At 43.6% G+C, this 25129-nt stretch overlaps 1 protein-coding gene across 1 annotated transcript in view; it reads left to right on the top strand.

Annotated features, from left to right (window-relative positions):
- Positions 1-380: 380 nt before the first annotated feature.
- Positions 381-25129, top strand: part of JPH2 (junctophilin 2) — a 372752-nt gene continuing 348003 nt past the window's right edge. Inside the window, exon 1 of the mRNA XM_085619312.1 lies at positions 381-1507. Within this exon, the coding sequence (XP_085475438.1) occupies positions 1129-1507 (379 nt within the window). The 5' untranslated portion in view covers positions 381-1128. The remainder of the gene's footprint in view (positions 1508-25129) is intronic.

Genomic DNA, 25129 nt, shown 5'->3' with positions numbered 1-25129 from the left:
TGGGCCTGTAGGTTTCAGTGAACTGATGTACGGGAAAAGAGCGTTTACATTTAAAAAAAAAAGTGACATTTCAGGAGACATGGGGCAGGTTTTTTTTGTTTTTGCATCTATTGTGCGTCTATACACACGACGATCGACCACGGAGTCTCAGAGGCCCGTCAACAATGATACGCCTTTTTGCTGCCCTGAAGAAAAGCTCGAAGCAGCGCAACTAACATAAAACCAAAAGAAAGCCCGCGCTGCCGCCGCCTCATGCTCTATTTTTAAGCACGCACTTTTTCCCAACTGGCCCGGCCCTCCCCTCCTCTCCTCTGTATTCCTGGCGACGACTTTTTTTTTTTCCTCTTTTAAAAAAAGGCCACGGAGCCCTGTGTGAGGATAGGGATTTATTTTTGGACCAGCGGGGATCTGATAGCCTTGTTGGGGCCGTTATAACATTTCCACCGCTCCCACACGCAGAGAGCCTGCCGGAGAGAGGGTGTCCTGACTGGGAAGGGAAGGCGGGCTCCCCGGAACCAGGCGCACCATGCCATGATGCTGCACAATGAGGAGGAACAATTTAAAATCCCTTTGGGTCACTTGAAGCAGCTGGAAACTTAAATAATGCAGACCTGGAACCAGTAGAGAAGAACTCAACAAAAAAACTAAAAAACAAAAAATAAGAATAAGAATTGTCTTACTAGAAGAGTAACATATTTCAGCCAATCTTAGGTAAATCAACCGGACTTTTTTTTCCACTGTGGAAGTTTTATTTTTGTTTCACTTGCTCACGCTTTTGGCACTGAGGCAATTTGCGGGATTGAAATATTTTCGACAGGAAGGAAAAGTTGTGAATCTGACAACTGCTTTTACCCAATTTATTTTTGTGTATCAGCAAGGACTCATTGTTGCACCAATTTATAAGCTGTGATTTTTTTCCCCTGAAACTTCGGCGTTACACCTGTGTAGAGGAGGTTGGATATTTGGAGTCACACAGGTCACCACTAAACAAGTGTTTTTTCTTGTACCAAAAGTTTTTTCCTTAATTGAAATTCTGCAGTGGCTTAAAATTCCTTGGATAAACTCCTAAGCAAAAACGACGAAAGGAACAACTTGGCAATACGCGTGCACCTGGAATTTGATGGTAGGATGAGTGGAGGGCGCTTCGATTTCGATGATGGCGGGGCCTACTGCGGCGGCTGGGAAGGGGGCAAAGCTCATGGCCATGGGATCTGCACGGGCCCGAAGGGCCAAGGGGAGTACTCTGGTTCCTGGAACTACGGATTCGAGGTGGTGGGGATCTACACCTGGCCGAGCGGCAACACCTTCGAAGGCTATTGGGCTCAGGGCAAACGACACGGCTTGGGGATCGAAACCAAAGGGCGTTGGGTTTACAAGGGAGAGTGGACCCATGGCTTCAAGGGACGGTACGGAACAAGGCAGAGTCTAAGCAGTGGCGCAAAGTATGAGGGGACCTGGAATAATGGGCTGCAAGATGGATATGGCACCGAGACGTACGCAGATGGAGGTAAGGACCTATTGGTTGGATAAGGGACAGCATGTGATTTTATTTGATGTTTTTTCTGACACAAATTGAGGAGGCTTCTAAATGATTTTAGTGAACCAGAACCGAGTACAAGGATGTTTGGTACCCCAGGCCAGCTGTCACTTGCTTCTACAAGTATAGGCACGACTGTTGAGGCTTTGAACCATAAGAAGCCAATGTGTAGTGTAGTGTCAGTCCTCGAATCAAGAATATAGTCTGCCTCCAAGTCTAATGGAATATTCAAGAAATGGCAACTGCCCCATTAAGGGTGCTGTGAGAGGAAGATTTTTCTCTACTCACTTTTCTTGCAGCCTTACCAGCTCCTTTTGAGAAACAGACCAAATAAGGAGAAGGCCTCATATTTCTAGTGGACTGCCAGAGGAGAGACTAAGCCTTTTCAAGGGCATTGTTCATTTTTTTTCATTCATTTGGTGTCAGCCAGGTGTGAAGTTATAAAGGAGGATGGTGAACTTTCTAGTGCAAAGCATGGGGGGCACCGGTCATTTCTGCAGTCTTACTTTTAAATGCATGCGCTTCCCCTAAGTTCTGCAAGCAGGAGAGAGTTTCACAACACAGCTCGAGTGACCAGATTCAAGGAGCTACTTTCTTCATTCAATGAAGCCTATGAATGTAGAACATAAATTCGTTTTTCTTTAAATATGAATATCGAAAACAATAATGCATCTGATTAAAGTAAAACCACTTTAAAAATTTAGAGTAACTTTGTATTTACATATTCTGGTTAAAATTGAGGAGTTTGACACTCTCCAGCTGCACATTGTAAGGTTGGCAGATGCATTGGTAAGGCTGTATCTCCCCTTTAAATAAAATCAGCGCCCATTTAGCGATTGGAAGTGCTGACGAACCGAAATCACTTGGGGTGTATTACACTTGAAAAATGAGGGGTGTCGCCTTACCCTCAGCAATGTGCGTGTCAGCTGCAGTAGAGAATAAATACCCGCTGCTTAAAGTAACCCTTGCATTCCAGTCACTGCTCTTTCCACGTACCTTGTCTCCACCAAAAGGCAGATTTGTATTTGAACTTTACCGTTTTATAGTGCTTAGAAGTATGTAGCGCTTGAAACAAAGGAAAACATCGCAAAAGAATGGTGGGTCACAAGAAAGACATTTCTGCTTAAGTTGCCTGATCCGTTCTATTTTGCACTTGTCATAAAAAGGGCCCTGGGACGGACACGCGGTAGAGATCTTATTCCCAGTTTTGTCTTATATTGCACCTGTCTGGCCATACGTCTTCGACGTGCAACTTAAACGCACAGCTCGGAGCTGGTGGGGGCTTAAGTGCTGAGGGTGCTGCTGGCACGGTCGGACTGGCCTATACCGCAGTCAGGCAGTGGCTAACCCGCTTGTCTGACAGGTCAGCGTGTTGGCCGATTTTCTGGCTGTTTCTGGGCCTGTTTTACAGTCTGCTGATTCGGTTTTATGGTGATTTCCCTGATATTAAATCAAACCTTGCCTGCCGCAAGCTTTGATCCATGCAGTCATACTTGCATACCTTGTAAAACACTTATACAGCGTGACCTTACAAGTTCAAGTCGTCCCCAATTTGCAAACATGACCACATTTTTAGCTTTCCATTTCACTTACTGGTACCACTATTATTTTGGTGCCCAGGCCTATTTTTTGTCCCAGTCTGACGCTGGATGTTTGGAGTAAATGGGTAGTGGGTTAATTACATAGCAATCGAAACAGTGATCTGCAGAGGCGTAGCTACACCTTTTGGCAACTGTGGTGGTCCCTGCGTTTCCCGCCCCGCGACAGCTGCAGGTATGAGCGGTGGGATGCTGGTGATCCCTGAGTTTGCCGCCCCAAAATAGCCGGAGGTAAGAGTGGGGCGGGCGCCGTCCCCAAAACTCGTACCTGACCACCCCTCCTTGCTATGCTGCTGGCGATCTGCAAAAATGTCACACACACACAATATCGACTTGTGGTATATCATCAACGTACGTAGATGTGGAGTTAGTGATAGTAAACCTATACATCCCGAAACAAATTTAGCTCCATAATACAATGGTAGTAGATATTGTGGAAAAAAATATTTTGGCAGGTCGATATTCTTAACTGGATATTGTGAGATTTAACCCTATAAATAGATGGTTTTACTTCCTTCATTAGGGAGAGGGAAAGCGCAGCTGCTGTAGCGGCATCTCTTGCAACCTGGTATCTAGCCATGTAGTAAACATAGGCAAGTGACAGGTGGGATTGAAATCTGTGCTATGGTAGAACTAAAAACTGAAAAAAAATCCTGCATGGGCGTGGCTTTGGTGATGACAGCGGGGTGTGGTTTCTGACATCAAAATGCATAAAGGCACTGGTGCTTTTCTCATCGCACCTCGATGAAATAAATCAGTCCACCATGTTTTTGGTAAAGGGCATCCCACCAGCCGAGGCACGACTTTAAAGCTTACGGCTCACCCACTAGAGTAGATGTAAATTACCGAATGGGTGGAATGTTGTCAGAGTCGCCCTATGATAAAGTCGGGCCCATATCAGGTCTATATAAGGGGTCCTAGGGTCTATACCTGGGGCCATATTCCAATGGCAGAAGTACGCTATGCAAATCTCAATGTCTTAATATAACATAACAAAACAAAAACAGAAAAAGGCTTGATTAGGAAACCCTTAAATTGTAGGCATAGTGTAGGCATCTGGGGTGGAAACAAATCATACTCTGAATGACGTCAGCCTGCTTTAGTTGGAATGCAGACTCCAACCTGTCTCTTGCAAGTCCCCTCCAGGTCGCTGGGGCTCTTTTCTTTTCAAATGGAGGAGATGTTCTCATGGTGGCCCTGATTATTGCTTTGTAGGGAGGCACATGCAACAATGTTTGAGGCCAAATGGAGATAATCAAGCAAATTGGCATTTTCAGAAAACACTTGTCACCATACATCTGTCAACTGGATGGAAAGTCATGAATCAGCCTGAAGACAAAGAAAGCCCCATTTTAAATCAATTTATGAGGCTCCCCTGGCCATTGCCTAGTACATACGCAGACATGCGCTATGCAATTAAAAGGATAAGATATGATGAGTGGGGTACTTGCCAAAGTTTTAGCAACTCAGACTACATTCCAGTCCATCATTTTTTTGCCCACAGATCTGCACCACTATGCAAATCACTATTGATTCTACTCCAGTTGGTGCAGTCCATCCCAAATTGCCAGGCCTTGTTCACTTTGAAGGGCAACACAAGCAACCACAGCCCAGACACTGCCCTATAGAAATGCATGAGGTGCAGCATGGTTCATATGACAAAGAGAGCACAAGACCCATGCCTGCACATACCTGTCACACTTAGTACATCACATTGAAACACCAAAAAGATGATAGATGTCAGCCTATGGCAGTTACTCAAGCCACATTCCAGTTCTTCATTGTTTACCCTCTGCGACACATCCAACAGAGAACAACAACATACAAATCAATCTTGGTGCTGCTTCCATCAGAACAGCCAATCCCAAAAAATCATTTCACGCTTCCACTTGACAGGTACACAAGCAAACGTCACACTTTGTGTCACATTAAAATTACAAGAAGTGATGGGCAGACTGCTTGCAGAAGTCTCACCCACTGGCAGTTGCTCCGCCTGAATTCCAGTCCATTGTTTTTTGCCCACTGTGCCACTCCAGACGAGGAGTAAGCATATGCAAATCTGTGTTGACCCTGTTCCAATAGGTACCAATCAAAAGTACTTCCAAAGAAGCAGCCCAGTTTAAACTTGCAGGTTTCAGCCTTGTTATGCTTTTTCAGTGCAGCTGGGGTCCTATGGAGAAATTAGCACTGGCCCCACATCTGGACATACATGTCACACTTAGGGCATCATAATAAAACAAAAAAAGATGAAGAGGGGATTGCTTGCAAAAATGTGAGCTGCTGCCAATACCTAGACTTCACATTCGAGTCCATCATTTTTCCCACTGACCAATTCAGACCAGGAGCAGTCACATGCAAATCAATATTGGTTCTGTTCCAATAGGATCACTCGCCCTCCTCTACCCAAATGCCAATGCCATACTACAACATCACATTAGGAAAAATAAGGAGAGTAAACTAAATGCTCCACGGACCACTAAAAACTGAATATTGTCACTCTCCCTATAACTGGAATAGCAGACTGAAAGCTCCCTAGCACGGCCACTCCAGGGAGCAGTGGCCTCAGTCCTTTGAAAGGGATGAAGTGGCTACAAGTTGACCCTGGCTGTTAGTCCATTATGCTGTGTAGGGAAGCACTCGGAAGAGTGTTTGGTACTAAGGGGAGATTTTGAAGCAAATTGGCTTCCTTTAGAAGTATGTAGCCTACAGGTCCCACAATGCAAAATATTAGTGCCAAACAACACTGGGTTGTCTGAATCAGTGTCACTTGGTATTGTTTCACTTGACATGATTCCCATAGAAAGCCATGACTGGAGAGGGTTTGGCGTACTGCAAGAGCTGCAGACTTTGCAACTGGGGAACCAGGTTCGAGTTTCGGCTTCAGCTCAACGTCCTGTGATTCTAGGCAAATCACTTAGGGGCATATTTACAATCTGGCGATAAAAAATTATCGCCGCTTTTGTGTCCGTAAAGCGGCGATAATTTTATCACCTAATTGGCAAGGCTACGCTAACGCGTGAAACCTTGCTTTAGCGTCAGGATTCCTAACGCCCAGCTTTGCATCTCTAATGAGATGCAAAGTGGGCGTTCCTGACCTAACATGACAGGAGAAATGTCGCTAAGCGACATTTCGCCTATCATCAAGCCCCACGCTATGAAGCATAGCGTCAGGAAAAGTAGCGATAACCCCTGTTACCGCTACTTTCCTTCCGCCTGCTTCAGGACTGACTTAGCCACGATATCCTATGGAAGGTGGATATCATGGCTAAGTTTGTGAGGCCCTATCAGCAAGCTCACGCCACATTGCGTGAGATTATTGCTGGGTTTCCAGCGATAATCTCACGTTAGGCAGTTAGCGTGAGGATTTTTATCACTGAGGAGATAAGCGTTGCTAATAGCACGCTATCCCAGTGATCAAAATCCACGTTACCTGGCGATAATTATCCTCACGCTAAGAGCGCTGAGCGATAATTATCCCCGGTTGTTGTTGATATGCCCCTTAATTCTCCCTGGCCCAAAAACGAAAACAAAAAGAATGTGACCTTGTATATTGTAACTGGTGCTCATATAAGGTGCTCCAATACCTTGGGGTTAAGTTCACACGATATAAAACTGCAAAAAAATGTATTGTTTGGGAGTACAGGTTGCTTTCTTACTAATCATGATGAGTCATGACACACACAGACCTTTTTACTACTCAATTCTAATTGGTCTGGTGACATGTGACAGGTGCTGGAGCAAAGAGCACTGTCTACAGTTTCATTGTGTCTTTAGATTTTAATGTACCAAACAACTCACAATATTTCCTAAAAAATCCACCAAGGAAAAGTGTGCCATATTTGTCAATTCTGTGCTTGAAATGGGAACATAAAAGTGTAGGTACTCTGTACCAGTTCTGATAAGTGCCACTACTCTCCATTTAAAAGTATAAAGTTTATCTTTAGAAGTGCAGATATTCTCCCTCTCAAAATAAAGAAGTGCCTGTACTCAGTACCGGATAGTACCGCCCCATTTAAAGCACTGGATAGGCTGAGAATGAAAGAGGATGGATTCTAAGCTGTCTACTTTTAGAAGATGTCTTGTTGTTGACCAATTGCCAGCATGAAGAGCTTGGGTCTAGTACCACTCACGTAGCACTTTTCACTGGCATAAAATACACACCTTAAACTCTCCCAAGTGCCTCTTGCTGATTGCTGTGAGTTTTATATTGGGAAACATCCTTACTTCGCTGCAGTGGTCCTTTGCAACTTTCGCACAAGAACTATTCGAACTTATGTACGGCATGCAGCCCATATCCTTGCGCAGAATTCAAAAACATGATTCAGCCATACATCCGAACCACCAGCCCGAAGGACAAATGCCAGTTTCATGGAGGATGACAAACTGGAACTACATTCCTTATGCATAACCCCGCTAAGTTGGGGCACCCGATGGTCCCCATGAGCAACTTAAGGCCTGGGCCACTGGAATTATGCAGCAGAGAAGGGCCAAATTGTGCAGCAGGGTTGAGTAAATTATGCAACAAGAAAAGGCAAATTATGCAGCTTAATGTGGCTAAATTTGCTATATTATTACTTCACTACTTGTTAACTTTTAGACTGCTGGGGCATTGGTGGCACATCCTTAGTACTAGTTTAACACCCCAATACAGCAATAAGCAACAGAAAGGTGACCAGTCAACCTTTGCAAAGGGCCTTCCACTGCGCTACAACACATGCCACTGAATTTTCAGTAACTTTTGAACTGTTTGAGCAGCAACATAATTTGTTTTTGACAGATTATGTGGCAAATGCGGCACAGTTATAATTATGCTAAAGACTCAGCGGCCACACAATCAGTTAACCCCCGTGTCCCTGCTTAAGTCCACTTTCAGCTGCAGAAGTTGGAAATATCAGGACACCTACAATAACAATAACAATGTCTACAAGAACCCTAGTTCTTATTGCATCGGTTGAAGAAACGAATCATAACTTCCAAGCGGAAAATAGCATTGTTTTTTATGACCTTGAAGTTATTCTCTGTGAATTAAGTGACTTCTTTTATTCAGGGGCTTCCTAAAACGTTCACTGCATTGAATTAAGGAAATTGAAGGTCAGTCAACAGGCCATTGTTGTAGCTCAGTGATACTAAATTAACTACACTGGCACTTGTATCTCTGTTCTGCCCTTAGTTTAAGTGTGTATGTAATGAGATAAGGGATCTAAGGGCAGGCTCACTGGAATTATGGGGCAGTGAAGGACCAAATTATGTGGCAGGGTTGACTTAATTATGGGTCAGGGTCACAAAAAGCTAATTTTATAAAACACATTGACAAGCGCTACTACTGTCTGGGTGAAGGTTTCGCCTCATTAATACCACTTTAACACCGAAATACAGCCATCATCACCTGGTAACCAGTTAACCTTTGCAAAAGGTCTACCACTGTGTGACACATCACACAGTGACTTCAGTTCTTACAGCTTTTGATCCATTTGAGCTGTAAGCAAGATTTCACACTAGTACACACTCTCTATCTGTAGATGAACATGATATAGTGGCAAGCAGGATATTGTGCCAGTGTCTGATCCATGAGTCATCATTTCCAAGGTGGGGTGTTTACCTTTAAGCTTAAGATGAGAGTGAATGGGGAGATGTGTTCCATACCTCTGCTGGGAACTGTATATGATTGTAATACTAATATGAGACTGACGTAAAAAATAACTGAAGCTACCAATCAGCGCCCAGTCCTCATTCTAGAGCAGGGGTCTTCAAACTTGGGGGCTGGTCCCACTAGAGGGGCTTCAAATGATCCCAGGAGGGATGCAAGGCTCTGGCCAAAAGAAGCATTGTACTGATAACAGTGCTTTGTTTTAAGTGGAAAAAAATGAACAGCAGTAAGCCGCTTTGCAATGGGACATCGCTAACATATTTTGCCATTTATATCCTAGCTGGGAGAAGTTGTCAAGAGGGAAGGGACTCCAAATAATCTTAAAAATCCCCAACCCCATTTCTGATAATCACACTGTGGGTACTTTTATATGTCAGTAAGGCCTGCCTGACCAGAATAGTATGTTTGGCTATCATGTATTTGATTCCATTTTTAAAACAGTACAGAGCTGCAATGTTCAATTGAGTCTAGGCATATTTAAACATTGACAGTTTAATAGAATATTTGTTAAACAATTTTGAGGGTGGGACCGAGATTTGTTTTTTTCACTGCGAGAAACGCAGCATTAAAAAGTTTGAAGACCACTGTTCGACTGTGTTGTATCTTTTTATACTAACTTGGAAAACATTGCTCAATTTGTTTAGTTTCCTGAGCTTTCTGTGTTGCTGTTAAAAAAAAAAAAACAGGATTGTGAACAAACTTTCCCCCCCAAAAAGTAGGGTGGAGAATTTTCCTGCGAAAATATATATTTTTTCTTTCTATTCTCCTGTGCACCTGCTCTTAGCAACCGTTTTTTTCCTTCAATTGTTTTACTGTGTTATGAACTTCTTCAAGTTCAAGAAGATTGCTATCTTAAATAAAAGTGTGTGGGAAAAACCTTTGCAACTTCACACACACAGAATTCGGGGGATGGACCAGTGCGCTTGCTCAGGGGTAACTGAAGATTGTGATCAAAGCATATGAGCATCACTGTCACATTCCAACAGAGGACTTGGCGAAAAGTAAATGACGATCAAACTCCAGACATTTAATTCCTTGAGTTTTCCTAAAATCGGCACATACTAAATGACCCTTTTGCCCCTGAGCGATTTACTTTGGTTCAATCTAGGAAAGGAGAACTGAATTTTAGAACATTTATTTAATTGGAGAAATATTTTTTACTTTCAACACCAGTATTAGCTGCTGTGGAACTAAATATAATTTCAGGTCTGTGTGGCGTGATAAATGCCAGTTATGCTTGAAGGCTACTCATACATTAGCCACAGTTCTGCTTTTGATGGTTCAGCCACAACAACAACCCATATTGTACATTTGGAAAACAAGCCTGTTCTTTTGAATTTAGGTGTGGTGAGCCATGTTATAATTAACAACTTTGCAGCCACAACAAACAAAAGTGACCGCTCCTTCCACATCTGAAATCCAAGACTTAATTACTAATGTGGACTCTAGTTTTTAGGTCTCGGCTCGAAGACTGCGCTTGCGCAGTCTCGATCCGAGATTTAATGACTTGAAGAAGAGGGGCTTGAACCCGCCCCTCTTCTCCCCTGTTCTCCATTGGCTGGCCTCTTCAATGCTGGCCAGCCATTGGAGAAGAGGTCCCGTCACTCCGATCAGGCCCCGTCCTTTTCGGATCGAGGGGCGTGTTTTTTGCAGAAAGTCTAATTATCTCCTCCAGCCAATGGCAAGAGGAGATCACAGCAAAACACGCCCCCGAATCCGAAAACGCCGCTGCGTTTCTCCGAGGCATTTCTGCTTCGCCTCGGAGAAAGGCAGCGGCGTTAGGTTGCACTCCACAAAGTCTCTGTAGTTGTGCCCTGTTCAGTTGCTTGCTCTTAGTAAAGGACCCCTGGGAGACACCCAGGGCAGAGACAGCTCGAAGGATGATTGACCCTGGGAGAGCCCCGGCCGGAGGATGAGACAGACCCCGCCTCCGAGGAGCTCCCGAGACACCGCCGCCGAGCCCCGGGGCCCAGGGGCGAGACAAGCGGGGAGACCCCCGAGGAGGATGTTCTCCCGGGGCTCCAAGAGACGCACCTCGGGCAGACAAGGGGTGAGTGTGGCTGGGGCCGGGGGTGGCAGAGGCTGATACGGGGTAGTAGGGGCTGTAGGAGCAGGGCCGCGAGTGACGTCACTGGGTTAGCGGTGGGAGTGGAGGCTTCAGTGAGCTGCACTCACCCAGGGCACTGGAGTTCTGCAGCCGCTGCTTTGTCCACGTTATGTTATGTTTACGATTCTCCATAAAGCGCACGCAGACGGTTTCTTGGCGCTAAGCCACATAAATGTACATTTGCCGCACTGGTGACTGGTCACATAACCCACAATCAGCTGCATAATTAAGATTTCAACACAAACTTGTTTCTAGTACGCAGGTAACCAGGAGTTGGCCTAACGGCTAGGGCGCTAGGCCGGGGAACTGGGTTCGAGTCTCGGCAATGACGCTGAACCTCCTGTGATTCTGGGCAAATCACTTAATCTCCCCGTGCCTAACAAAACAATGAATGTGTGTCCTCATGTAACGCAACGGGTGCTTGTGTAAAGCGCTCCGATACCTGATTGGATTCGGGTCAAGATCGCGCTATATAACAAGCATTTACAATGCAATGGTCTCGGCATTGGTAAAATTAGAGCTATTGGCATTGCTCATGACATTATTTTTGTTTATGTTTTTGTTTTTAAAACATTTAAAGAAACGGCATTGTCATGAGCAATGCCAATAGCTCTAACTTTAACAATGCCGAGACCGTTGCATTGTAAATGCTTGTTATGTATGAGAGAAGACAAGGTAGGACCTGGCAGGCTGTTGACATACATGCACAGAAAAACATGGCCTCGACCATGTAAATATTAAAGCAATCATGGAGCAGCTTCAATAACCTTAGATATAAAGTACGCCTTTCTGTGACCAGTGATGTCTTACTCCTGCTTGGGGCGTGACTTACTCCTGAATTTCTAGGTCTGATACACAAAGTATCTTCTCTGAGTAGTTGGCTTGATATACAAGTATTTCCTGCAGGGTTTTTCTTCTGTGTTAGTTGTGAATTTCGACGGAATGTCCAAGAATAATTCTCAAAACATCAACTGTGAGTAGTTGTGTATTACTCAAGGCTTAGGAGTGATTGACTCATAATGTTTCCGAAGTGATGCATGCTACCACTAGGGTAAATGCTTTGTGAATCATTTTTTTGCTTTTAGCAATAATGCCGGACGCCTAGAAAACATATTATGAAGCCACATTCAAGAGTGGAGTAAAACACAACAACCCACAAAAAATTATTTGTAAATTGCGCCTGAAAATACAGTTGTAAATCACAATACAGAAGAAAAAAAACAATTACTTACAGAAAAAATAATTGGACCCTTTGGATCCAATTCCGAAAGAATTTGCTTAAACTTACTTTTGGAATCTGTAGTCCCACCCCAAGACGCTTTGTTAGACATAATGGGGGTCATTACGATAGCGGTGAATCCGCCACCGGCAGCGAATTCACCGCCATTGTGCAGCCATTCTCTGCCCGCAAGATGAGGATGGCGGGTAGTTTGCTGGCAGACGGGAAGTCCGTCCACCATGGGTCCAGCACAGGCAATCGTTACTATTGCCTGTCGGACCCACCCCGCATCCACAAAATGATAGTCCGCCAGATTAGGGTGCTGCATCCCCGCCAGCCTGTGTATGGGGGTGCAAGCGCCATTCACAGGCTAGCGGGGATGCACTTTGGGGGCCCTGTTGTGGGGCCCCTCTTGTGCTGGGGGAGTTTAGCTTTGCACTGGGGGGCACCCATGGTAACCCCCTACATTTCCCTGCACCAGGTGGCAAGCACCGTGTGGTGCCTGCCATGTAGTTTAGAGAAATACAAACACTGCGTTTTGGACATTGTGGTGGGTGATGCAACCGCGACAGTGGCGGTCGCATCGTAATATCATGTGCGGGAGTGCTGCATTAAGGCGGCCGGTCCCAATCCCCGCAACGATGATGGACGGACTTAAGTCGGTCCGCATCGTAATCACCCTTAATGTCATTATCACTCAACCTGTTTCTTATTATGTATTGGAAGGGCCAAGGACCTGGAGCCAGCAGCAATAGAAGACCGTAAACAAGAATAATATGCTTTGTACTGCTGACATAGGGCCATATGTAGGAAGCCCAATACCGGTCGGTAACGGCCGATTTTCGGTAAATATCCCGTTACCGACCGGTATTCAGGCTTTTGGTATGTAGGGGGCACATTTCAGGATTCGGTAATTTACCGAATCGGTAAAATTACCGATTCGGTAATTTTACCAATTCGGTAAATACCGAATCCTGAAATGATATGTAGGGGGAGTGTGTGGTTGTTGTGGGGATTCGTTATTTACCACCAACTAAAAGTTGGTGGTAAATGACGAATAGCTGGTAAAAAGCATTTTTTTGCACTTTGAAGTGTGCAATGTGGCAGACATACATGCCCTTAGGGCATGTATGTGTGCCACATGTGCACACATGCAGGAATCAGGGGTGCAACAGGGTGTCACTGTGACACCCTGCCACCCTTGATTGTGCTCCCCCCATTACCGAATCGGTATTTACCGATTCGGTAATGGTAACTGGCTTCCCATTGATTCCTATGGGCCTCCTGGCCCATAGGAATCAATGAGAAGCCAGTTACCATTACCGAATCGGTAAATACCGATTCTAAATTACCGACCCATTCCGAATCCGTAAATATTACCGATGGATTACCTACATATCATTTACCACTTCATAAATACCGAATCGGTAAAATTCGGTATTTATGAAGTGGTAAATTTTAGGCTACCTACATATGGCCCATAGAGTGTATGGAAATATTCAATGTATCTAACCATCTGGATCTTTGTAACAAAACAATAAAAGAAAATTGTTAAAAAAAAAAAAGGTACTTCTGGATTCTTCCCAACTAATTTCTAAACACTACAAGTATTATAAGAGTAATCAGACCCATTCACAGCTAAATCATTGTGAAACCACTTTATTGTGTCTTACTCCAGGCTCATGTGCAAATGTTCATGAATTTTCAGGAGCAAGACATGCACATTCAAGAAAAAAAAAAATGAATGGGTCCATGAGAAGGCATGTTTTAGTATTTAACACTCACGAGTAAATCACACCTAAGCCTGGAATAAGACGCAGTTACTCAAGACAATGCTTTGCCAATCAGATCTTCTAATTCAGGAGTAATCTACACCCATGACGTGTGTAAGACACTTAAGGCTTGATTACGAGTTAGTCGTTTTTCCCAACCATAGTGTATAGCCACCTGTTTACGCGCAGGTCAGAATTAGGAGTTGAGTGTTACTTAAATCATCCGATAATTATCAGATGCGTTAAATACCTCAACCCACGTTAAATTTCGGCAGCTCAATCCTGCCAACATTTAAAATTGGAAACCATATGGTAATAACACGATCACGCAGACTTTGGTGCATTAAACACCAAAAGGTGCGTGTTATTTCAAAGAAACATGTAATAGGTGCTATTTATTGCACCCATTAAATAACAAACCCTGTGATATCGCTATTTACCAGGTGCGAAATATAGCACCCTTATAAAAAAAAGCTGTGTGAATTGGCCCCAATGGGACACAATTACACAAACTTGTAGAAATATGAGGTGACATTGTATAGCATTTATCGTACTAACAATAGGGATAATCATTTCTCTATTACACACGAACATGCCAGTTATCATTTTAATCACATCTTGCTTTCCATATTCAAAATATTTCCCTCCTCCAATTTTCTATTCTCCGTGTTTATCCCTGTAAGCACTCTCCACATTACACTTCCATGTCCATCTCTCATTCAAATTTAAACCTCCCACATATTCAAAAAATAAAAAAATGAACACTGATATGACAGGCTTCCTGTGCCACCAATGTCTAAATTGAAACAAGCAGCCCATGAGCAAAGACATTTAATTTGCATATATAGAATCATTTTAATAATGAAGTGGCTGCTGCAGAGCTTTTAAGGTTTTGTTTAGATTCGCAAAAACTGTCAGTTCTATATGTCACTAATACCTTGTCAGCTCAATATTCTTGTCCTCGTTTTGTTTATATTATTGTCATCATACCATTGAGTTTTCCCCTCACCCTTGAACAAAGTGCCTGCAATAGAATATTTATACAATCCATACTGAACCAATAAATTATACCCCTCTGCCCTCAATGGCCTGATTACAACTATAGGTGTTATTTATCGCACATGATAAATAACGTTACCACAGGGCACATTATTTATAGAGTGCGATAAATACCACCTATTACGCGTTGTTGAGGAATGACATCCGGATTTTAGGGTTACCGTATGATACAGAAAATACTGTATGGCTTTCCCCTGCCGAAATTTAACAAAGGTTGAGTTATATTATGCGTCCAATGGTTGTATGACGTTTCAACGCATTCCGTTGCAACGCATGCCTTTTCCACGCATGCGTTACAACGTGAATGCCTTTACCACAAATATCCTTTACCTCGAAAATCCCTTTACCACACATACCTTTACAACGATTTTCGTTGTATAGCTATGCATGATAATGGCATTTTCATGGTTAAGGTTTTAAAATTAGTATAAAATTATACACTCACCGTTTTTCTTTTCTTTCTATGGATGGATTTCTTTTTCTTTTCTGTTTTCTTTTGTCCTTTTTCTATTTTTTGATAATGCAGTACGTAGACGCACGTACGTAATAACGTTGTTAATTATTCTCCTCGCCCGAAGGACACGAAGCACAGAAGAGCGTTGTTCAGGTAAAAATTTTCTTTTTTTCTTTTTACCTTTAACTCACATTCCTTTGCTACGCATCTCGTAGTAAAGGAATGCGTGGTAAAGGTCATACGTGGTAACCACGCATGCGTTGTAAAGCATGCATGGTTCAGTGTATGCGTGGAAACGGCCGCGTTGTAGTGGCCGTTTCCGGCGTCCAATAATTATTGGATGCGGTAAATACCTAACAACTCATAATTCCAAACCGTGCATAAGCAGGGGTTTACGCATGGGTCGCAATTAACCGCACAACTCGTAATCAGGCCCAATATGTCTTCGATTTAGGTTGACATCTCATGTTTGAGATAAACACGCACAGTAACAGTCTCCTTTTCATAAACAAGGTAAGTACACATAGCTGCTGACTTACCCTTTAGTTGGTGATATTTTATTAGACTGTTGCGCCAAACCTGCGCACTATGTTCCAGAGGTGATGCACTGGATGGGTGCATAGGGGCACTTTTCAACATAAAACAATTATTTCATGTTGTTTGATGTGGATTTCAAATAATTTATCTTGATTCTTTTTACTCGAATTTTTGTTCAGTGTGTCAGGCATATGGATTGTCTGCCAAGCATTGTTTTTCAGAATCTAAGGTGCTTATGTTTGTGCAATTTTGTTGAGCACATAACATAATCATTGGGATAAGAAAATTATAATTAAGTGCATCTGACTTGAGCATCACATTTGGATGAATTCACACCTTGTACCTAAGGTTAAAAAGCATGCTTGGTCATATTATATTTCTACAGTATACATTGCAATGCCAGTGTTTATGTTCTGCAAACGTTCTGCCACGTTTTCCAGCTCAAACAACATAAATAGCTCTGCTCTGTATTTATCTGTGCTACACTGCCCTTAGTACAAAGTTGGGAACCAAATCATGGTTTCCTATTGAATTAATGGTGCCTGTGTTTCTGTTTGAAGCAATACAAAGTCAGCATTAATTCTCTGCTTTCATTTATGTGCCTTCCTGGAAAATCTAAACCTTCATGTCATACTAGTTTACTAGATAAAGCTTAATCACAAACAAGGTTTTTTAGATCAAGCAATATTCAACAATATATCATTTCAGTGTTAAAAATTATTTGTGGGTGAAGGTACAATTTTCGGCCCCCGAAGTGGTGCGAATTTGGAAAGTGTGCATCAGTGAAGCTGGTCGAAGTTTTCTGATTTCATCTGACTTCACTTATGCGAAGTTTCCTCTCTGTCCTCAAGCCACAGGATATTCATCCCTTCATGAAGAGGTTAGCAACAAACATTGACAAAGTCAATAGGTTTCACCTATGCGAAATCTATTGGCTTTGTCAATGTTTTTTTTAAATGTTGCACAGCTGTGCAAACTGCTGTTCTACATAGCTTAAAGTAAAAAAACAAAGTGATATGGCATGGCCAGACCATGTCATAGCGCTTTTATTTTAACTTTAAGCTATGCAGATACAAACAGGTTTAACATTTTATATTTCTATGCTTAATATGCAGTTTATATTCTTGAACATATGCCCAGTTTGTCAAAGTGTTGTTAGCTGGAACCCTGAGCATGTAGATGCTGTGGCGTTACAGCCATAGCTGCTGACTTTGGACCTAGGGAACCAGATTTGAGTCTCTACAGCAGCTCAACATCTTGTGATTCTGGACAAATCTCTTAGGGCCTGATTACAACCCAGGCGGTCTGGGAACACTTGTCACTTTTTGGCAGGCCGACCGCCCACATATCTGGCAGTCCAACAGTAGATTACAATGTGAGCCGGAAGACCGCCTCCAGGCCTCTGCTGCCACCAAGATCCGAGCTCCCGCCGTGGCGGCGGTGGGGACAGCGGCGGTCAGTGCTGGTGGTTCCAGCATGGGCATCGCCATCTGAATTATGACCTGCCTTTTCGCCAACCTTTTGATGGCGGGGACACCGCCATCAAAAGGCCGGTGAGGAGGGGCAGGTAAAGGGCCTCAATAAGGGCCACAGGGCAAATAAACCCATGTGGATTGTGGCCGGGGCACATACTGAGCCCCCCTATGCCTGCACTGTCGGGCCACGCACTGTTTGCAATGTGTGACATGGGGCATGGAAACAGTGTGCCCAGCTTTGGCTTCAGATCCTCTCCTAGAGCTGAAGCATGCCACCGCTGTGGCTGCACCGCCAGACCACAGCCAGCCCCGCAGTGATGTCCTAATGCGGAGGTCGGGATGCCACCGGCTTGGCAGTGTGTTCCCGACCACGACTGGCTGGCCATCCTCTCGCCAAACTCATGATTGGCCCCTTAATCTCCCTATGCCTGTAAAAGTTAATGTGTCCTTGTGTAAAAGAACTGGTGCTCATGTAAATCACTCCAAGTCCTTCCGGTTGACTTTGAGCTATATAAAACAAGGTGTGTGGGGTGGGGTAAGGGCATACAGTGACGGCAATGAGGTGGCGGGAGGGACAGGCCAGCAACCAATGGGGAAGGTGCATGCAGCAACAGAAATGAGGTGGTGGCAGGGATGGGCAAACAATGAACAGGAATGCGGACGCTGGAAAGTAAACAAAACGCACATACAAACAAGTTAAATTTGTTACTTTCCCTATACTCAATATGCAGTTTATATTCTTGAACAAATGGCCATTGCAATTATCAGTGAGTCAAAGTGTAGCTAGCTGCAACTCTGAGCATGGAGAAGCTGTGGCATTTCGGCCAGAGCTGCTGACTTTGGAGCTTGGGAACCAGGTTTGAGTCTCGGTGCCAGCTCAACATCCAGTGATTCTGGGCAAATCACTTAATCTTCCCATGCCTGTAAAAATAAATGTGTTCTTGTGTAATGTAACGCTCATGTAAAGAGCTCCAAGTCCACTTCGTGCTATATAAAACCAGCAATGATGGAGGTAGGAGGGAGGCAGCGAGCGATGGGGTGGGGCAGGATCATGCAATGACGGGAGCGAGGTGGCGAGAGGAACAGGCTTACAACGAACAGGAAAGGGGACATGCAGGGAAGAGGCATGCAGCAACAGAAGTGAGGTAGTCGTACGGGCAAGCAATTAACAGAATGTGGATGCTGAAAAAGTAAAAAAATAAAATAAAGTATGTTACAAGTGTGTGGCCTGTGGAAGGACACTGGCCACCGGAAGCAGTACTTGATCCAAGCTCCACAGCATGGATTAAGACGTGAAGCAGAGCAGGAAACAGGAGGCAGGGGGAGGCGCTGATCAACAGGAAGAAAGGAAACAGGAGTGCTGTGGGAGACAACTAATGGTAAGAAAAGGTAAGTAATGGGCAGGCTCTAAACCCTTTAAAAAAATGTTTTTTGTTACAAATGATTTCACAAGCATGTCATAAGCGCTGTTTAGGCGACACCTCAAAATGTCCCTACAGCATAATTTAAATCAGCCTTCTCTACAAAATAAACAACTTCACCCCCCCCACGCCCCTTCTGCCTTCAAAGCTACTTTGCTAGCCCTTGTCCTTTTCCTACCTGATTGAGGTCACACCCTTCTCACTGGTCTCCATGACAACGTTCTCAAGGCTGCCGTACAGTCAGAAACTCGCTTTACCTTTGGTGAGCAAACACTTGATCATATTAAACCCACCCTCATGACCTTTTCTGTGGCTCCCTTCCCCGCATCACCTATACCTATACACCCTACACACTCACAAAACTCTTTATATAGCTGAAAAACTTTCTCAATCTGTTCGCTCTTATCCATTCTGAAATGTCAACAAAATGATTTTTGAAATCCCCAAAGCAAAAACAGAGAAAAGCAATCCGTTTATTTTCACCTGAACAGAATGCTTCGAGATTGCAGAATGTATATGTTCATGGGACTTATTTAAGGTTTGTATATTGTTGCGGCATACATGACCACATGTACCTCAATATTAGGTACTCTAATATGCTAATTAGGCCTGGGCGGAATTTCAATTAAGCCGGAGTAATTTCAGTAATTCCGTGTTGCTCTTTGACGCAAAATTACCAATGATTACCCAATTACTTCTGCTTGCGTAATTTGGGGGAAATAAATCCTACAGCGATAGCACATTTAGTGAGTGTGAGCAGCTGCTCGTGCTTGCTAATTATGTTCTGCTGTATATAGTGCTATTTCTTAGAGTAAAAATGCCTCCTTGTGTCCATTTTGCTCTCAAGCAGGGCAGGGGAGGAGGGGTTTGTCCACTCCTAAGTGCACAGTGACTGTTTGGTCGGTCCTCTCGGGCCGCCCAAACCAGTCATGCGCACTTTCCCCGTTCTCCATGCAGGTTGCTTTACAGCCTGCGTGGAGAACAAGCCCAGGCCCCTATTCCCTGGTTGAGCGTCGAACCTGGAAGCTCAAAACCAATCACAACAATGCATTGCAGCATTGTGATTGGCCAGGGGAGCCTGGCTGCGTACCAATCACAACACTGCATTGCAGCACTGTGATTGGTCAGTGGGGCCTGGCTGTGCTTCCTGTTCCTCAAGGAGAGCAGGAGCAGAGACGAGGGAACCGGCAAAAGGTAAGTTAATTTAATTATGTGCATTCTTATACGACCGCCACCCACCAACACCCCGCGCCGGCCCAGCCACCCGCGAGCCATGCTGGCCCGCCACTGCGTTCTCCCCAGTCATTGCCATCAGCAATGCAGAAACTATTGTCGATTCTTTCAGGAACTCTCAAATGTTGTAGAACCTGAGATACAGCTGTCAAACTTTAATCGTCACAATTTGACAATGTACAGTCCAATACTCCAAAATTGAGTAAAAGTTTACATGTGCCACACATAGGGATTTAGTCACCCACATAAAGGGGGTCCCGATTTGATTTAGTTTTTTATGCATTTAAGCAGTGGTTTTTGCAGGAAAATATGAGAGGACTAAAACGTACTTGTTTAATGTGATCGTTTTAACTAAATTGATATGCCTGACAAGACAGAGTTGCTTATATTCTTCCACTTTAAGTAATCCTGTGTAAGGTTGGCAAACAGTGTACAATAATTCAGTGAATGTATATATATAGCTGCTAAATCCGAGTTGGTGCTAGTATTAGCACTACCGCAAGTGCTTTTATCATCCAACAATGCCTTTTCCTCTCAAAAGAAAACCTGCACTTGAGGAAGGAAATATTCCAATTCTTTTATTTCACAAGGATGCATAGGTAGAATCTGTTGTTGTTCCCCATAGCGACACATTGATTGACCGAAGTCAGCAGTATTAATTAATATTATCTAATTGATGAAGGTTGCAGACAAGTAATAAGAAGTATTTCTTCTACATCTAGTGGCTAATGAGCATATAATGAGCAATCAAAGCAGTGTAACGTTTGGATTGAGAAAGGCTGTATGTTTCAGCCAAAACACCTCACCTGTTATGCACAAATGGATTTAGAATGTGTTGCTAAAGGAACAACAAAATATTCTACCTGTGCAGCCATGTGAAATAAAAAAACTGGAATATTTCTTTCCTCGAGTGCAGGCTTTGTTTTGAGAGGAGAAGGTGTTGTTGGATATATATGTTGGCGGCTGTATGGGTGTATGAGTGGGTACATGGGTGGGTGAGTGGGTGTGTAAGTGACAGTATGGGTCAGTGAGTGGGTGTCTGAATAGCTGTAACAATGGGTGACTGGCTTCATAAGTGGCTGTATGGGTGAGTGAGTGAGTGGCTGTTTGAATGGCTGTTTGCTTAAGAGAGTTGGTGTGTGACTGGCTCTATTGTAAAGCAAGTGTCTGTGTTACTGGATGTATGGGTTAGTGAGCAAACGTGTGAGTGCTTGCATTGATGTGTGAATGGGTATCTAAGGGGTTGTGTGGGTGTGCGAGGGAGTATGTTAGTGCTTGTATGGGTGACTGAGTGGCTGTGTCGAGAGGCTGTATGGGTGAGTGAGTGGGTGTGTGAATGGATGTATAGGTGAATAAGTGGGTGTGTGAGTAGCTGTTTGGGTGAGTGTGTGACTCTAAGTGGCTGTATGGGTAAGTGACTGGTTGTATGAGTAGCTTTATGGGTGAGTGAGTGGTTGTGTGAATGCCTGTATGAGTGAGTGAACGGGTGTCTGAGTGGCTCTGGATGAGTGAGTGGTTGTTTGAATACTTGTATGGGTCTGTGATTGGGTTGTGTGGGCGTGTGAGTGGGTGTATGAGAGGTTGTATAGGGGTGTTAGTGGGTGCGTGAGTGCTACTGTGGATGATGTCATCAGTGAAGTCATCAGTGATGTCATTTGAGACATCATCGCTGATGTCATCAGTGATTTCACTGACCACGTCATGAGTGATGTAATATGTGAGGTTATAAGCAGTGCATTGCGAGGGCATAAGTTATAGTTAGCTCAGGTAACTATAACTGCTGAATTTCGCTGGTTTTGTATGAGTGAAATGTGAGACTATAACATCTCTGTAACCTTTGTTTTTTCCAGTGAATTTCTAATGTTTTTTTTAATTCGATTTCCTAACTATAAAGTCCCTGTAACCTTTGTTATTTTCTACTCCTGGGCATAAAATTACACTCCGCTCACAAAGTTTGCGGAATTCGGCAACTCTGCATTCTGTGGAGAATGCAGAGTTACCAATAAACTCTCCGCAACAAAGTGGAATTCTTTTCTCCGATGGTGCGCACAATATGGTATTTTGTGCGCATGTGGAGCACGACAACACTTGATGGGTGTTCACCAGCAGCCGGGTAACCCTCAGCAGCCAAGGGGAGTTCATCCCTCAACCAGTAGTGCACAAGGAGGCGCCTTTGCTTGGTTGAGAAAGGGGGCGGGCCTCCCATGGGGTCTCAGCAATCCAGCTATGGGGGACTTACTTGTCACAACAATAGGGATTCATGACCCCCAATGACCCTTAGCAGCCAAGGGGAGTTCATCCTCCAACCAGTAGTATGCCAGGAGGCCGGGTGGTTGAGAAAGACAATAGGGGTTCTTGGTCCCCAAAAAACCCTCAGCAGCCAAGGGGAGTTCATACCCCAACTGGTAGTACGCCAGGATCACTGTGTGCAGAGTGGTTGAGAAAGGGGCAGGGGTCTCCGATGCCATCTCAGCAATCCGGCTGTGGGGGACTTACTTGTCGCAACAATAGGGGTTCTTGGCCCCCAACAACCCTCAGCAGCCAAGGGGAGTTCATCCCCCAACTAGTCGTACTCCAGGAGGCTACTGTGCAGAGTGGCTGCAGTTACCCATAGTGGAGGTCCCACCATGAGTTCAAGAGTGTGGAGGCTCTTTGCAGTGGTGTAACGCAATGATGGGGCCCCCCTGCAGAATGTTTTGAGGAGTCCCTGAGCTTCCCATTTCTCACAGATATTCATTGACTTTTTAGCTGAAAGTGGGCCCCCAAGAATTGTTGGGGGACCTCTGAAGGCTTTGTGTCACAGGATCTGCTGGAGCCTGCACTATGCCTCTGGCCTGGGTTGTAAGAGTGTCAAGTTTCAGTCAATGAGGCATGGGCTCGGTGGTCTCTCCTGCAGCCCCTGCACTACTCAAGGCACCAGCAGTGCTCATGAAGACATTTTGCCTCATGTGTTGCTGGAAAAAAGTAGGGCCTTGATCCACCCCAGATTAGTCAGTACATTGAGCACCTGGTTAGAGATCTACATGTAACCCGAAGGCCATAGGTTTGTATTCTGCCAGGACTGGCTCGGCTGTTCATCCTTTCAAGATCGATAATACCAGTGCCCTGTGACATCCCAAATTTTGAACCTTGTGCAATATATCGAAAGAATAAAGTGATATCCCTGCATTTAAACATTACCAATAAATACATTTGTTGCATTAAATGTGGTAATGCCACATGCATATTACTGCATGTTTTAGCACAGGTTATATTACTGCCAACAGTGAAGTGGACTGACATCGAGTAATATTAACAGAAGGACAACATTAGCTCCTTCCAGCCTCTCTCTGCCTCTAATGAATTATTTTCCTCTCTGCTCACGTGCCAAATGACAGAGACACAAAGGTCGGGATGCCTCTTAGTTTGCAACAATTATTTGGCAACATTGTTGCCTACACTTTGTGATTACTCTTCAGGGACTACCCTGGGCTGGAAGCAGGCTGTATGCAGATTAACAGGCTGAGACTGTTCTCGATTACTGTGCATGCTTTTTCACACATGTTTAGAAATGGATGCGGGCCCCCTCCAGGCAGGGCCCCGCATCTGTTACACCCCTGTTACATCCCTGACCCTTTGTGAATCGGGACATTTTATATAAAGTTGTCCTCTGGGAAAAATTAGATCTCCCTACCTCAATTCACATTCATAATATAAGTAACATTCACTCAGGCCCACTCTAATGGACCACTCACACTCAGTTGCATATTGGCACAAACACCCGTAATAGATGGATTGATGGCTGAAGTTTATTAAAAATAATATATTTAATCACAAAACCATTGTATAAAAAACATTTTGATCAAGAAGATCACAATACAGCATTTGCATAACATTCAATATTTAAAACCAGTTGGTCATAAAAATACCAAAATCATTACACAAGAGTTTTTTTAAAAAAGAGACAGACAATAACATTTGTCATCAGTTGCCACAATCAAGTCAGAAAGTTAGACCACCTTAGTCCTGTATTTTTATAATTCACAGGTGTCTACAATCATTTTGTATACAAACAAATTTGTGGCTATTTTTGAGAGCGTCAACGCGTTTCGAAAGACTAATCATATAACGCCTTCTTTTTCAAGACAGTAATTTTTGTGACTCCCGTTCTTTTAAAATCTATGGACATAAACAAATATATATATTTTTTTCCCCAAAATAAATATCCACATTTATAATGTAGTGTCCTCAAACAACTAACACCTTACATGTATTTTATCATACATCTAGTAGAGATGTTTTTTATGCCAATAACACAAACCAACATAGTCTCAACCCATTTAAGCACTCAATTACACTTCCTCAACCTTACATCATTCACACAGACCATAGGGTAGTTTCTTCATCTAGCCCATTAAATGTGCACTACTGCGCCATTTTCTACATCACTCTATACAGGAGCTCTAATGAATGATCTATGATAACAACTTACTTGAGGCGAGAGAACTGCCCCTAAGTTATAATGGTCTCCTCAATACTGTGAGTCCCAATTATTCCATTTTGTATCTAAGGACACGCAAAGAAAGAAAAGATAAACAAAGATCTATTAATATATTGTTAGATATGTGTGTAAAATTACACTTTCTTTCACTTCTATTTTTATTCCTGATAAATCTCTAATGGGGTCCTCCCCTCATATCTTACCTCATAATTTTTGTAGTGTGTAGCTCGGGCACCTAGTATATAGCGGCAACCTGGCCTTGATTAGAAAGTCCCAGCCTCTGCTTGCGCCCTGTATTGAATTATATAAAAGCAATTTTAGCCATTAATTAACCTTTTATCCTCTCTCTTTTCTTTACTGATTTAATCATAATTTTAATCCCTTATTTATTATTTATATCGAACTTTTTTGTAGAGATAAGGTTCCTGTATTCAGTTGGATATATTTCCTCTATTTATAATGGACACTCTTGTACCCGCTTTCTTTGTCTCCACTGTTCATCTGGAGAACCCGCATTAATTTATAATTCCACTTTAACTTTTATTTCGCACTGTCAGGCTCTAAAATATAAAGTACATTTATTTAAGTAT

This window comes from Triturus cristatus, chromosome 7, assembly GCF_964204655.1.
Source record: "Triturus cristatus chromosome 7, aTriCri1.1, whole genome shotgun sequence".
NCBI classification, from domain to species: Eukaryota; Metazoa; Chordata; class Amphibia; order Caudata; family Salamandridae; genus Triturus; species Triturus cristatus.
The sequence above is the reverse complement of the archived record's forward strand: the minus strand, read 5'-3'. Positions and strand labels throughout refer to the sequence as shown.